Genomic DNA, 14,456 nt, shown 5'->3' on the forward strand with positions numbered 1-14,456 from the left:
TATTTTAATGCTAATTATTATGAATTTCAGTAATATTTATATAAAATTTAATCATATATTATTTGTACAGCAAAATACTTAATTTAACCACTTACTATTTTAACATTTTTACAGATACGAATTTAAATACCTAATTCTATTATTATAATATAAAACCTTTTTCTACACTTTTGACAGAAAAATAACAATTAAATTTAAATAATTATTACATTTTATCCATCTATAAATTAATTTTTTATCTGATAATAATTTATTATTTACTATTTACTTATTATTAATATTTAATGAAAATATGATATAATACTTTTGTGTAAACGAATCCACACCAAGAGTATTGTGTAATATAGACACACTACAACTTAGGATAACTTCAGTTTGATTCTTTTTAATAGGATGCCAATATTGATTAATCTCTTTTTTAAATATTAATAAAGAGAGAAAACATTTTTTTTATTGACACACTTCATGTTATTATTACACCCATTTATATGCATATAATGAATGCAAAATATTCTGTACATATAAAATCACTAAATTAGTTATCATCTTAATCAGATATATGATCTTATTTTTCTGTTATATATAATTAGAGCATGCAAATTCTTGCTTTTGGTCTATACAGTATACATTTTCTTTAGATATTGAATGAAACAATTATAAATAATATTTTTTACATTAAAGTAATAAATCTTAAGATTATTATGTATACAAAAAATATATATAAATTACAAATAGTGTATTTAAATAAAAATTACATCATTTAAATAAAAAACAAAGTTTAAGAATAAATAATTGAGATAATTATTATATTAGTGTGTGTGGTCCGTAAAAGAATCTCTCGTTGTTTGGGAATCATGGTCCTACCGGGTAATGGCAGCCAAGCACAATGAAATGACAGTCCGAAATGGTTTGCAGAGACATCCATTTATTATTTTCTGAAAACCAAAGATAAAGTCAAGTAGTCATCTTATCAATGTCACAATGTCTATGTGTGTTATGTTTTTGTGTATAAGCCTATGGGGTGTTTTTCTTTTTTTTTCTTTTTTTCTTTTTTTTTTCCCTCAAATCTGGTCTACAAGATAAAGTATATTTTTTATTTTTAATATTTATAATTTTTTTAAAAATATTTATAATATTTAGTTTTATTAAAATTTGTTCTTAATATTTTTTATATTATTTAGTTTTATTTTTAATATTTTTTATTTTTGTCAAAATTATTTTTGAATATTTTTAATATTGTCTCTAATATTTTAGATAGAATTATTATTTAGGAATAATTTTAAAATAATAAAAAATATTAGAGATAAAATTAAATAAAATTAAACGTTAAGAATATTTTTAACGAAAACAAAAAATGTTAAGAAAAAAACATATTTCACCCAATAAATTATCTTTTAAATTACGTTGTGTTTTAATTTGTATATAATAATTGAGATACGGATATAAATAAAAAGTCATATATATTAAATTTGGAAACAGGTATACACATATAAAATAATTTGCTTTTTGTCTTCCGAAAAATAAAACTAAAAAAACAACGAACTTATATAATTTTATAATTTTATATATATTTATGTCTTATTCTAATTATCAAACGTTGTTGTCTTGAAGCATATGAAATGCGCTTACTTAAAATGTTTACAATCATATGCGTCTATACATAAATTAGACATAAAATGTAAAACAAAAATAAATAAATTGTAAAAGTTTTGAAACAACATTCATTTATGTTTTTTCTCCCAACTATATCTCTGTTTTCTTGTTTGTTTCAGACAAGATCCAAGCCACACATGGGATCCAATTAAGCCAGCAAACCTGCTTGATTTGACGTCTCAGATTCTGTACTTTTAACCTTATCCCACCAGACAAACCTTTAACCTTCTCTTTGATCACTCTTCACACTCTCTCACTATTATATATATTTATATATATTTATCTTCACTTCATATAATCATCCATCATAATCATATGTTTAATAGTAGTTACTAGTTAGTACTATGCAAACAACATGAATATTATGATCCTTATTATATACACAATCTTGTCAAAGTAATGTAACGTAGTTAATAACTTCATTTTAGATGAAAATGTTTACATGTTATTACTACCTACAACTAATTCAGTCATGGTACATTATTTAACATAATCATTACCATAGATTATAATATAGTGTTGTTAGTTTATTATTACTTTAAAATCTAAAATAATCATGTCACGTCTTTCATAAAGTTATTTTCAAAAAAAAAAAAAAGAAAAAAAGAAAGAGAAACGAGAAACTCTCTCAATAGTGAATACCAATTAATTACTTGAAATTGAAAATTTGAATGGAATGTAATATAAGCATGTGAGGGGAGTGAGGTGCGGGTATAGGTTGTTATATAAGGATCATGAGGGGCAGCGAATGTAGTACGTAGCAGTGGTTTCCTTAAATCAAGGATCGAAGATGATGAATCAGAGACAAGAAAGACCCCATTAGATTTAGGGCATCACTAAATAGTGAACTATTTTACATAAAGCCTTTTGACCAATTATAGCATATCCCACTCCTACTACTGTATGTCTAACATACGTCATGTCAATATGACAACCATTTTTTTGTAGCTACTCCATTTTCATTATCAATTCTCATTGGAAAAATAAAATCATTGTTGTTATTATTATTACTATTTTATTTTCGGTAATACTATATATACTAATATTTTTTAGTTAAATTTAATTAAGTTGATATAAATCTAATAATATATATATATATGCTATTTATTTTTTATTTTTTGCGCTTCTACAACACAGAAATTTTTGTAAAATTATATTTATTAATATAGTACAAAAATTTTTTCGCATATCACAAACTAATCAATATATATGAGAAGCCAATGATAATAAATGAGGATGAGAGAAAATAGAGAAAAAAAAATTAAACAATAATAACAAGATAATGATGGCATTAGCGAAGAAGAAGACAATGATAACAACAACGATGATGAAGACAACCGTTGATAAAAGAGGCCCAAGAAGATGATAAGGACAATAATAAAAGAGGAGAAAGAAAAAGAGAAAATAACAACAAAAAAAAACAACAGCATCAATATATGTACGAAAGAAAAAAGGCACACGAAAATAAACTTACATCTAACTTTACTATATTATTATTTACAACAATGATTGATATTTTTTAGTAGTAATCATAGGCTATATGTTACCTTTCTTTTTCTTTTACCTCTTCGTATGGTTTTACCACAAAAATAATATTTTTAGAAATAATATTTGTATTATTATTTTTTCCCTAAAAGGTGTTAGGAAGATATATATAAATCTCATGACTGAGCAGAACCTCAAAATTGGGATCTCAACTCATTTTCCATAGATAGTTAGTTCTTGTTAACATTGCTTTTTGTGAAACTTGGACATGCTACGAATTTAGGAATAGAAGGAAAAAGGAAATTAGGGTTTTACTTTAATCATCCCCTTCTTACAATTCCTTTTTCCTTAAAAGATTAAAAAAATAACTTCTGCTAAAATGACAGTGAAGACATGCATGCAACACTGTGTATTGTTCCTTTAAGAAGGCTGTGCTGCACAATAGGTATATATATATATATATATATATATCTATGATTTTTTGGCATAGCTGTGCTCCAAATATAACCATTACCTTTTTGTAATTTTATATTTTTAATTAATTATTACCTCTGTTTTTCTTTAGGCCCTTATTAAATTAACTGAGGAACAATAATATTTTTCTTGCTTCATAATATTTATCATTTTAAAAAAAATTACATTTGAATGGTATGTATTAGATTTTTATTATAAGATAGAAGAAGTATAATGTTATTTATGTATATATCATGCAGTAAATGGGGACTATAGGAAGAGAGACACAAAACACTATTTAGAGTAGGTGCATGAAAACATACACAAATTTGTGTCTGTATATATAATGTTTACCATTAATGATACATTTTAATATATGGGGTTTGAGGAATCATATATAGTTCAAATAAACCCAGAGCACAAAGCTCCAAGGAAGAAACACCCTTCAACAATAAAACATGTATAAAGAAAAACACGGTGGTTAAAAGACTGTTCCACTGGGTAACGAACAACTTATACCCAAAAAGGGTCAAACAGTAACAATTTCAAAAATGAAAAGCACTATTCATGTGGTCCTCATCAGCTTCATTGGATTATCATCGAAAGAATAAAATATATAGTAGTAAATAATAAGATTCCATCATCATCAATAATTGCAATCATAGATAATAAGAGAAATACATAGATACTTAGATAGATAGATTATTATTACTACTAATCAAAATGAGATGGATCTGTTTTAATAATAATAAGTGTAGTACAGTGTAATGTTGACTTAATAAAGTGCTGTCCAGATAACAACAATTAATGCTATAACAAGAATAGCAATAATAATAATAATCATTTCATAACAACTATAACATATAATAGGGCAATACAAATATACTATTAAACGTGAGAGGATGAGGTTAATGTTCAGGAAAGTTTATCCCATCCAGTTGTGTATGATTGGGATATCTGATCAACCCTCTCATATTTTTTCACAGATTTAGGTCAAGCATAGAAAAAACCAGCTGATACTCATAGGCTTCCATTTATATCAGTAGAATCCATTAGACTTTTGAGTCCCTTCCCCTTGGTCCAACTTTGCTTGTTTGTTTCCATCCAGCTTTAATCCAAAGTGAATGTGAGGGAAATGAGCCCACTGCATTATTCAAATATTTAATATAATTAATAATAATTTATAAGATCAGACAACAATCAAAAGAGAGAATTAAACTATATAACATGCAGCAAAATAATTAATTAACCTTCATAATACTTTCAAGGGTAAATTTCACTCAGCTGTAGGACCGAAGTTAGCTAGGGGTCATTTTATATATATAAATATAACTCATCAACATTATGAAAAATAATCATTAAAAATTTAAACACCTATTTCATTTACACTCATATAGTCATTTTTTTAGAATTACTATTATTATTTTCAATGATCAATTCTTGTAATATTTTTAAGTTTCACGCCTTAACCTATATGTGGTTTTAGATATGTGATGTACTACAAATTAATATCATGCATAACATTTTGCACTGCCTATATATAGAAGCAATTTGACTAAAGAAAAGCATAATTAAAATGGAGGTTATGCATAAATATGACTAGGGCCCCTAGCTTTGTTGCATATATGATTGGGAAGTTTGGGCTAATATCATCATGAACAATGGAATTGAAGATGCATGCATGTACATAATGATCAAAATTATGAATTTTGCTGATATAAATTACACGTCATATGTAGAGCACGTGAAAAATTAAAAAAGGGATAGTACGTCTTTTATCTATTGATACAAGTTTTAACCGAATCATATCTAAGGTATATATACCCTGATGTTTTAGCCAGAAATCACTTAAAAGTAGCAGTTTCATACAGCATCCATATATAGGGCAAAAGGATAAAAAATAGAAGTATTATATTAATTATTTATGGTAAAAACCTCTTTTCAACTTTGGAATGATCAGTATTGTAACTAAAGAATTTTTTACAGTATTTACAAATTTTGTCTAAATTACTTAAATGAAAATGTTGGGAGATGTATTTATTATGGGGTGAAAACTCAGGTGAAGTCGGCTTCACGTGAAGTTGATATCTGAAAGTCGTTAGATAAAAATTTAGTCAAATCAGTCAAATCATTTAACGACTCTCAGATATCAATTGCACGTGAAGTCGACTTCACAATGGAGTTCAATTTTTTTTAATATAAAATTAGAACATGTGTAATTTTTAGACATTATATATAGAACTCGTCTTAGTATTATTATGATTAAAGTAAGGTAAAATGAGATACAATGTTTTAGTTTTCAAGAGATTGAAGATATGTTATTTTTTCAATATATTGTTTTTTTCTTAGTCTCTATGAGTTAAGCATTTCCTCCTTTTTCTTTTCTCTAATAAAAAAAAATTAGAGAAGCGAAAGCAAATGCTCTTTCCTAGGAGAATATTTTTATATCATCATTTCCCTCGTACAGACTTCGCTAAGCAATCGCATTTGAATTCTTTAGGAATGATTATTTTGTCGTAACCAAATATGTGTGTAAATCTTGTATATTATGTCTCACATTTGTCCCTACATCTTCTTTTACACCATTTTTGGTTAGAGGAGATTGGTTCCTTTGCAGGGTCCACTTATCTGCTAGGATTTCAGGACTTATAACCTCATTTTCTTACCAATCTTTGTACGTAAAAAACGTGTAGAAATTTAATCTGATGGATAAATACTATCATGGCTGCATGTATACACAGTCTGTCATTATTAGATTAAAGATTATTTACGGAATTAAAGGTTAAAGATTTAGGATACAATGTATACATATATTTTAAGAAATATTGGTATATATATTTTTATAAATTTATAATAAAAAATGTATATTAATATCACTTAATTTTTTTTTTAAATCCAAATTAGTATAACTCTGACCAGACTATATTTGTTCTTTCTCTTACGAATCACGTATTCAGAAGATATATAAAACAGAAAAAAAAAACTGATTGATAAATATTTCAATTGAGTTTGATAAAAAGAACTATGCAGTTGCCGCGTCCACCGAGGTCAAAGAGCAGCGAGCAATAAAGTGATGGAAAAAAATAGTGATAGGCCATAGATGAATTCATATGACAGAATGAATATGCAGAAAATGGAAAAATAATAATAAAAGCTCTCAAACTCACATTTTTGGCTGCTGTGCTGAAAGCTTCCCTGTGGCTTATGTCTGGGTTGCTAGCCTTAATTCTTTGGATTTCCTCCCTGATTAATTCAAATGCAACCACCAGCTGTTATCTTTCTATTTTTTTTTCATAACTAAATCATCTATTCTTCAATAAATTATATGCTAAATATAATATAGTAGATTTTTGAAAATTTTTAATAACCAAAATTTATTAGCTAAAAATTGTCAAAATTTATTACTTTTAACTTTATTTAATATATCTTGTAATAAATAAATACAAAATAAAACAAATTTTGACCTTTTTTTGTTAACTTCTAGCATTACCATTTTCAAAATAACTGATTTAGATATCCAAAGTTTGACTACGTTTAATTATCCTTATAATAATTTAATCAGCAAATCTCCATGTGAACCGGAAATGGAAATTGAGATAATAACTTCAGGGCCACATTTGCATATTTGTCAAGATGCTAGTAAAAATAGTTAAATTAACTGACTTTTGATCACTAAATTAAACTCCTGTCTTTTTTTTCTTTTATATTGGATAAATCAAGGTTTTGTAGATGAATAATGCTATTTATACCCATGTCACAGTAAATCTTACTTGTGAAAAGATGTCAGCCACTGGAAATATTATTTAAAAAGATAAAAACATAGATATTAATTGTAAAATTCTATCTGTCTGTCTATCTATCTATCTATGTATCTATCTATCTATGATTTAATATATTACATATAAGATTCATCATAAATTTAAGTCAATATTAAATTCTTCAAGTCTATGTATCCGCAACACTTTTCTTTGTAAGAAAGCTAGCATTTTAATATGGTCTGTGTTGTTCTCCAATTTTTGAATAATCTATTTTTGGAAAAAATAAAAAACCTAAACTATTATAACTTGTTCTTTTTGTTTTTATTACTTCAACTCTTTAACCTTCAAATCGTGATTATTAATTCTTTTTTTCATCTTGATAAACTGCATTCATATGGTAACAAACTAACAATACATTTATAATGGGACCAAATCATGAAACTCACATCTAGTAGTTTTTATGTAAAGTTAATATTTAAAAATTATTAGATAATTTAATAAGTCTAAATAAATTATCATCTAATGATTTTCAATTATGATACGAAGCCAACTGTATATAAATGTTCACCATAAATATATTATGCTATAAGCACGTATAAGTGATAACCTACCAAAAAGAAAAAAGGAATAATCAAGTTTACAGTATACTAGAGTGTATGGGAAAATGTAACGATGTTGACGATTTAAAAATTGTAAATCCGAAATATTATACTTACTTAATGAACCGGTTATAAGCAGAAGGAACACGTTGTCTCTTTTCCGGAGCTGTGATGATCAAAAGATTATTTAGTATGAATATATTGATGAGTAGATTACATACAGAATGTAACTATAATTTATATATAACGGTGATAAATTAGTTTTTTATTAACACGCACTAAAATATGATTTTATAAATCCATTAATCAAAATCATATTGAGCTATATATATATATACATACTAGCTAGAGGCAAAATTCACTGTTACATTGAATGGAATGTGATAAAAATTTCTGTATAAGGTTTGTGGTAACATATTTACGAAAAAAGCTAAGCATATGTGTTTAAAAGATAGCTTGATTTGTACAGGTTGTTAATTATTATTTAATTTGGGTGCTATGATGGTAGATTGTACTTATTATTATTGGGATCTGTCAAAATGAATTTGCATATGTTCTAGGGCACAGGCAAGACTGCAACCAAATTAAATAATCGATGGGTCTATTTATTTTTCTCATGTAAGGTCACTATCTGTGTTGAAGTGGGCACTTAACTTTGATGTAAGAAAAAAATGAAATGAAATGAAAAGGCCAATTTGGGTAGCATTGTACCAAAGAAAACCGGTTACTCAGAGAGATGGACGCCCACTCTCATGAAAAAAATAATCTGAGTTAGTTTCTCATATGACAAGTGACCTCAAAAATAATGATGTGTGTGTTTATTTTGCTTCTTCCATTAATTGTCATCTGCCACTTGTAGAGTTTTCAGTCTGAGTCTTTTTTGTCCTCAACTTCTGGCTCAAAAGGTTCACCTTCAGCCTGGCCTAGTTAAGTACTCTCTTGTTTCATTCATTCATTCATTAATTAACTTTAGCTTCATGATTCATCATCATCATCATGCCAAATGCTAACTACTATTTTCAATGAGACAAAAAACAAATGTATTTGTGTGTATATGTATGTTCAAAAAGAAATTAGCCTCTTTTTCCTACAAGAAACATGTATTTATTTGTGGAGTGTGAGACTCACGACGAATGGGAGGGATCCTAGGTTGGGGATCATGGTCTACAGGATCAAATGCTGCTGATAACTTGTTGCATCTTGACGAGGATGATCCCAGTTCCTTGCTGCTTGGATCTTGGAAGCTCAGGTGCTGCTTCTGTGACTTGCATTGTCCACAATATAATTAATAGTAACACATAGAATTAATATATCAACCAAAGTCCAGTTTATGTGGCATACAAACAAATCTATATCCCAATAAATAAAGGGAAGGGAAGGAAGAGAAGGTGAAAGACATATATGTATGTATATATATACCTGATGATGGTGAGGGTCTTGAGGAGGCAATGCTTGAAGAGATGCTCCCATGTTAACTGATAGCAGATTGGCACAATGCCCACATCTAACTGTCACTATGGTCAGCAAACTGCTACATGGAACACTAACCTGCCAGTACCCATTTTTGGAATACAACATACACAACCAACCACACATATCATATTAATTACAACTTCATTATTTTTACAATTTCAGTAACTAATTAAAAGCTAAATCATCACCTGCTTAATTTCTCTCTTTCTCTCTCAATGCCAACACTCAAAACTTTGCACTATAACTAAGTGAAGGGAGAAATTAAACATCAAAGGTTAAGTAAAGTTGATTTTCAGGTTATAGATATATATATATGCAAGGTTTTGTAACATTTTGTTTGAACCATCACCACAGGAACGTAATATGTCTGAGCTTTCAATTCAAAACTCGTTGTTATATATGTCTGTAAGGTGCACTGAAGCTATATATAGCACATTCCCAAGAAAAGAGGTTCCAAGCATGGACAAGAGAAAAAACAAAATTAAATCTTTGGAAGAGAAGACATAGATGAAAGAGAGGTTAAAGATGAGGACAAGAAGCTAGGAAGCTTGAGATACGGAGGTGAGTAATAATATTTGCTTTCATTATGAGAGAGAAAGCTGAATGAATGTGAATGGACTCTGATCTATCTACTTTTTATAATATTAATGGGGTGTCCACTTTGCTTGTGTATGTGTGTTGTATGTAGCAGCATATTGAATCATCCAAAATCCATGTTATAGTAGCAAGCAGCAAGGTGATATTGTGATATGAAATAAGGAACCTGACATGGGCTAATTCAAAAGTTAGCACTCTCACACAAATGTCTCACTTTGCTTTTTGGCTGACACTGCAAGGCAAGGATGATAAAAGATGGAAATTGTAGCCTCATCGATAGAGAGAGAAGGGTGAAAGGGACTTGACTATGGAACGGGCCATGGCAACACCGTTAACCACTACTGCTACATAACAGATCACAGGCTATGAATAAAGGAAAAAACAGAGATATTATGATGAAAGGCATCAGAGAGAGTGTGGTAAAAGTAACCAAAACCCTTTTTTTTTCCTATAAAAAAAAAAACTAAAGCTATAATAATAATAATTAAGGAAGAGTAAATTAAACAAACACATAGAGTGCATTATTTTTGGGTGGTGGGAAAATGGGATTTTGTCTTGATGTGATAATCTCTATCTCTAATATCTCTGAGAGGTTCTTGTAGAAAAGAAAAGAGAGGACACTGCATCAGTACACTTAAAAGAAACATGTCTGAAATTGTGAAAGAAAACTTGATCATCATCATCCGAAAAAAGAAGACGCTTCACTGCCAAAACTCATCATCATCATCAACACAACAACACAACATAGCACCCCTTAGTCCTTCATAACTCATCACACATACAGAAACAGATATACTTTTTGTAGAGAGAGAAATAGAAATAGAAATAGAAATAGAAAGAGAAAGAGAGATTTTAATTTCATGGAAAACCTTTGTGTTAATTATCCTCAAGTACATACAGAAAGCAAATTAAAGGGAAAAAATAATAAAAGAAAAAGAAAGAAAAGCTGAGACATTATATTATTGAAACATGGCTAGGCTTTTTGTACAAACATATAGCATATGAGATCATATATACCATGTTATTTGTAGTCACCTGAAGAACTAAAATAAATAAAAAGAGTAAGATAGAGGGGGAAATTAAAGAGCTCTCTATATATAGTAGAAGAAGAACCCTAATACACCTGGGAGTAGAGATAGAGTAGCCCTACCTACTCATCGTAGCCCTTATATATATATTATGCTTTTTAATTTCATATAAATTAATCAAAATCTTGAAAAATTTCTTAGTTCTGACTTACAAATCTCCATTTTCATCTCTCAAATTAGGACAATTCTTAATTATTACTTCCTCAATGAAAGATCCACAATATATACATAACACCTTTACCTCTAAGCAACACAGCTGAACCAAAACTCAGTTTTCATTTTTCTCATAAAATATAAGTTACTATGTAGTAGGAGGAGTCAAATCAAATTCTCGATCTAAAGCACATTCCAGCTTAGAAATTCACTTCAATTTCGATCTTCGCTATAATCGTGATCTCGATAACACAGGAAATAGAACATAGCAGCTCATCATGAACAAGAAATTGTATGTTATATTAAACGAGGTAAGCTTAATTAGAAGAAGAACAAGATGAGAAGATTAAAATTAAAGAAGCGAGGAAGAAGAAGAAGAAGAAGGAAGAAGATGAACTCAGAATTGTACCGCTAGAGTGGTGTTGCAGAAGTTGCAGTAAACATAACAAACACGTTCGGTTCCCATCATGTCCATTTTTTTTTAAATAAAAAATAAAATATTTGTTGTGAAGAGTGAGTGTTCTTTATTGGCTGTGCTTAGTAGGTTTATATAGAGAGATCAAAGAAGAAGAAGGAGGAGGAGAAGAGAAATAAAGAGAATTCTTTGGCTGAAACAAAGTGCACACAGCACAAGCTTAGCTAGATAGATCAATGGATTTATTACAAGAGACCCCAGAAGAAAACAACAAAGAAAAATTAAAGGTTAGTAAAAAGGAGAAAGAAACTTTCTTATTACTATTATTACTATTTGTTTTTTGTTTTTTCATTTTTATTATTATTATTAATGGGAAAAGATGGAAAGGGAAAGGATGTGTACAAAAATCTCAATGGTGAGGATGGGACTAGTCTGGTCGGGGGGTGGGGTTAGCGGCTTTTGATTTTTGAAAGAAAAGATGGATTATAGGATCTATCTATGTCTATGTATATATCATCAAAATGTGTAACAATTCAAATCACCCCTATTATTTTCTACATCCTAGGTGTTAACCCAATGCCACAAAATTTTATTCGCTTGATTTAAAAAGTTTATAATTATATTTATTAGGACTACTAAATAGTAAATACTAAATACTCCTGTCTTAATACTAGTAAAATTGTTTGAATAATTAGAGTTAAATTGAAAATGATTGATATTGCAATTGAAATTGGTTGTGCGCGTGTTATTGAGGGGAGAGTGGTGTGTTATGATTGAGAAAATGAGTGGGTGGGAGTGACCCATCTCTCTAAGGGCACCCTGCCCTTTGTGTAGCGGACTAGGGGGGCGAGATATTAATGCTTCGGAATGTTTAAGGGCTCTTAGTATTATTATTATTATTCAAGAGAGAGAGAGAAGAAAGAAAGGTTATAGGGATCAGAGAAGACATGCTTACAATTTGTGTCATTCAAGTTTGATTATGCTATTATGCATCTCAAAAGAAAAGCAGGGTGACAAATGGTGGGTTTGCTTGCTTAGTTTACCACTTTCTTCATTCTTTGATATTTTTATTTATTTGTCTTAACAACACTTTTTCAAAGTCTATTCTGACCCTCAATATTGGGCTACACAACAACACAATCTTTGTTCAAGTTGAAGGAACACTGAGAAGGGTGTGCTAAATCAAGCTGTCTAAATCAAATTATTCTAAAGTCCTAATAAGAGTGTGAGTTTGTGTTTTTAATTACAATACATATAATAAGTCAACAGGAATTGTTGCAAGGGTGTTACTAATAATGACGTCGAAAAGACTATTGAAAATAGCAAACACTCCAAATTAGCTTTTGTCCATTTTTGTGTCTTGTTATCTATTCAGCTGTACTATTTTGCTAATTGATTAGACATATTACTGTCCATATATTCACCTATTTATTTCTATCTTAATTACTATTATTTCTTTCATTTTCATTTTCCTATTCTTAGCCTCCTTAATTAACTACTCATTCAAAATAATATATATCATTTACAGTTGTATTTGTATAAAATTAATAATTAGAAATTGTTACATGATAATTATATAATGATTTTAACTATTAATTTTATATAAAGACAATTTTACACTTGAATTTTTACCTTAACTTATATTACCTATATATAAACTTAAGAATTTTAATCTTTCTAAAAAAATATTTGCTTCTGTATTTTTAGATAATAATTTTAGAATTTATTTACTCATTATTTTCTTTGAAATTATTCTTTTATCCCTTTTCAGATCATTTTTATTATTCTCAACGCCATAATTTTACTTACCATCACTGCTGGTCACCATTCGTTGCTCCATCCAGTCACATTAATTCTAAATTTTAAATTATAATTTTTAAATTTTAAATTATAATTTTTAAATTTAGCTGAATTAACATTGGTTTTCATTTTTTTATTTTAATTTAACTAATGCATTTATTTCAACAAACTTAAAACTTCTTACTAAACCAAATGCTAAAGTGAAACAAATATCCAGCGCATTGAAACTATATAGTAGCATTTCAGAGAGGAAAGGCATATAACTTTCATTATTTGGGTGTGATTATAGGCATGTGCGTAAGTAAAGTTATTAAAGATTATTCCAATTTAAACTCTAATTTAAAGAATCTCTTTTATGGCCATCATGTAACTAAACTTAATATTTATTTGTGATATATATAAGAATAATAATCTTTAACCTATTATATTAATTGTTTTGATTAATCTCCGTATATTTAAGTCATCAATCAATCAATTCGCGTACAATTTTTATACAACTACCATAAACATTTGTATTTTTGAGTAACTTACTTTAATTTATATAAGAATGATACACAAATTGATTGTTCATTTATCATTTGTATAAGTAGTACTACTCCTTTAATATATAGTACATGGATAATAGGTATAATGAGTACTATAGCTAGCTAGAGAGGTTAGTTGGAAAAAAAAAAGGAAAAAACATAAATAAAAACCAAAAAACAAAAACAAAGACACCAACATTGAGCATAATGATAGTGTAACGTTGTCATAATAAATGTCAACTCTTACATATGGTATAAATGATAATCATATTGTCTATGGTCTTGAAATAGATTTCCAATTACAATTACGTATATAAATTTAGAAAATGATAGAGAACATTTTAATTTTAGATAAACAAAATAGATTGTACATGATCTATTATTCACAAGAACCAAGACGAGCACCCGAAGAATAAAACTTGGGAAGAACTACTATCATTTGCACCAAGTTGGTCTTC

General features: G+C 28.3%; 1 protein-coding gene across 2 annotated transcripts; it reads right to left on the reverse strand.

Annotated features, from left to right (window-relative positions):
• Positions 1 to 4,315: 4,315 nt before the first annotated feature.
• Positions 4,316 to 11,924, reverse strand: LOC107462066 (putative axial regulator YABBY 2). 2 transcript variants are annotated; one of them, XM_016080628.3, is made up of 6 exons: positions 11,669 to 11,924; positions 9,368 to 9,496; positions 9,077 to 9,212; positions 8,066 to 8,114; positions 6,759 to 6,834; positions 4,316 to 4,735 (listed from the first exon to the last, which is right to left on the reverse strand). In XM_016080628.3, the coding sequence occupies exons 1-6, from the start codon at positions 11,732 to 11,734 to the stop codon at positions 4,631 to 4,633; spliced, it is 561 nt and encodes a 186-aa protein (XP_015936114.1). In that variant the 5' UTR covers positions 11,735 to 11,924; the 3' UTR covers positions 4,316 to 4,630. The 2 variants fall into 2 exon arrangements, with proteins under 2 accessions (XP_015936114.1, XP_015936115.1); XM_016080629.3 differs by having other exon boundaries at positions 9,077 to 9,206; positions 11,669 to 11,911.
• Positions 11,925 to 14,456: the final 2,532 nt, after the last annotated feature.

This window comes from Arachis duranensis, chromosome 8, assembly GCF_000817695.3.
Source record: "Arachis duranensis cultivar V14167 chromosome 8, aradu.V14167.gnm2.J7QH, whole genome shotgun sequence".
Taxonomy (NCBI): domain Eukaryota; kingdom Viridiplantae; phylum Streptophyta; class Magnoliopsida; order Fabales; family Fabaceae; genus Arachis; species Arachis duranensis.

Excerpts from the sequence above, each read along its gene's own strand:
- LOC107462066 (XM_016080628.3), bottom strand. The coding sequence starts at position 11,734 with ATGGACATGATGGGAACCGAACGTGTTTGTTATGTTTACTGCAACTTC. Across the intron at positions 9,213-9,367 it reads AAGACCCTCACCATCATCAG|TCACAGAAGCAGCACCTGAG; the intron begins GTATATATATAC and ends GGACAATGCAAG. Across the intron at positions 8,115-9,076 it reads TAGGATCCCTCCCATTCGTC|CTCCGGAAAAGAGACAACGT; the intron begins GTGAGTCTCACA and ends TGATCATCACAG.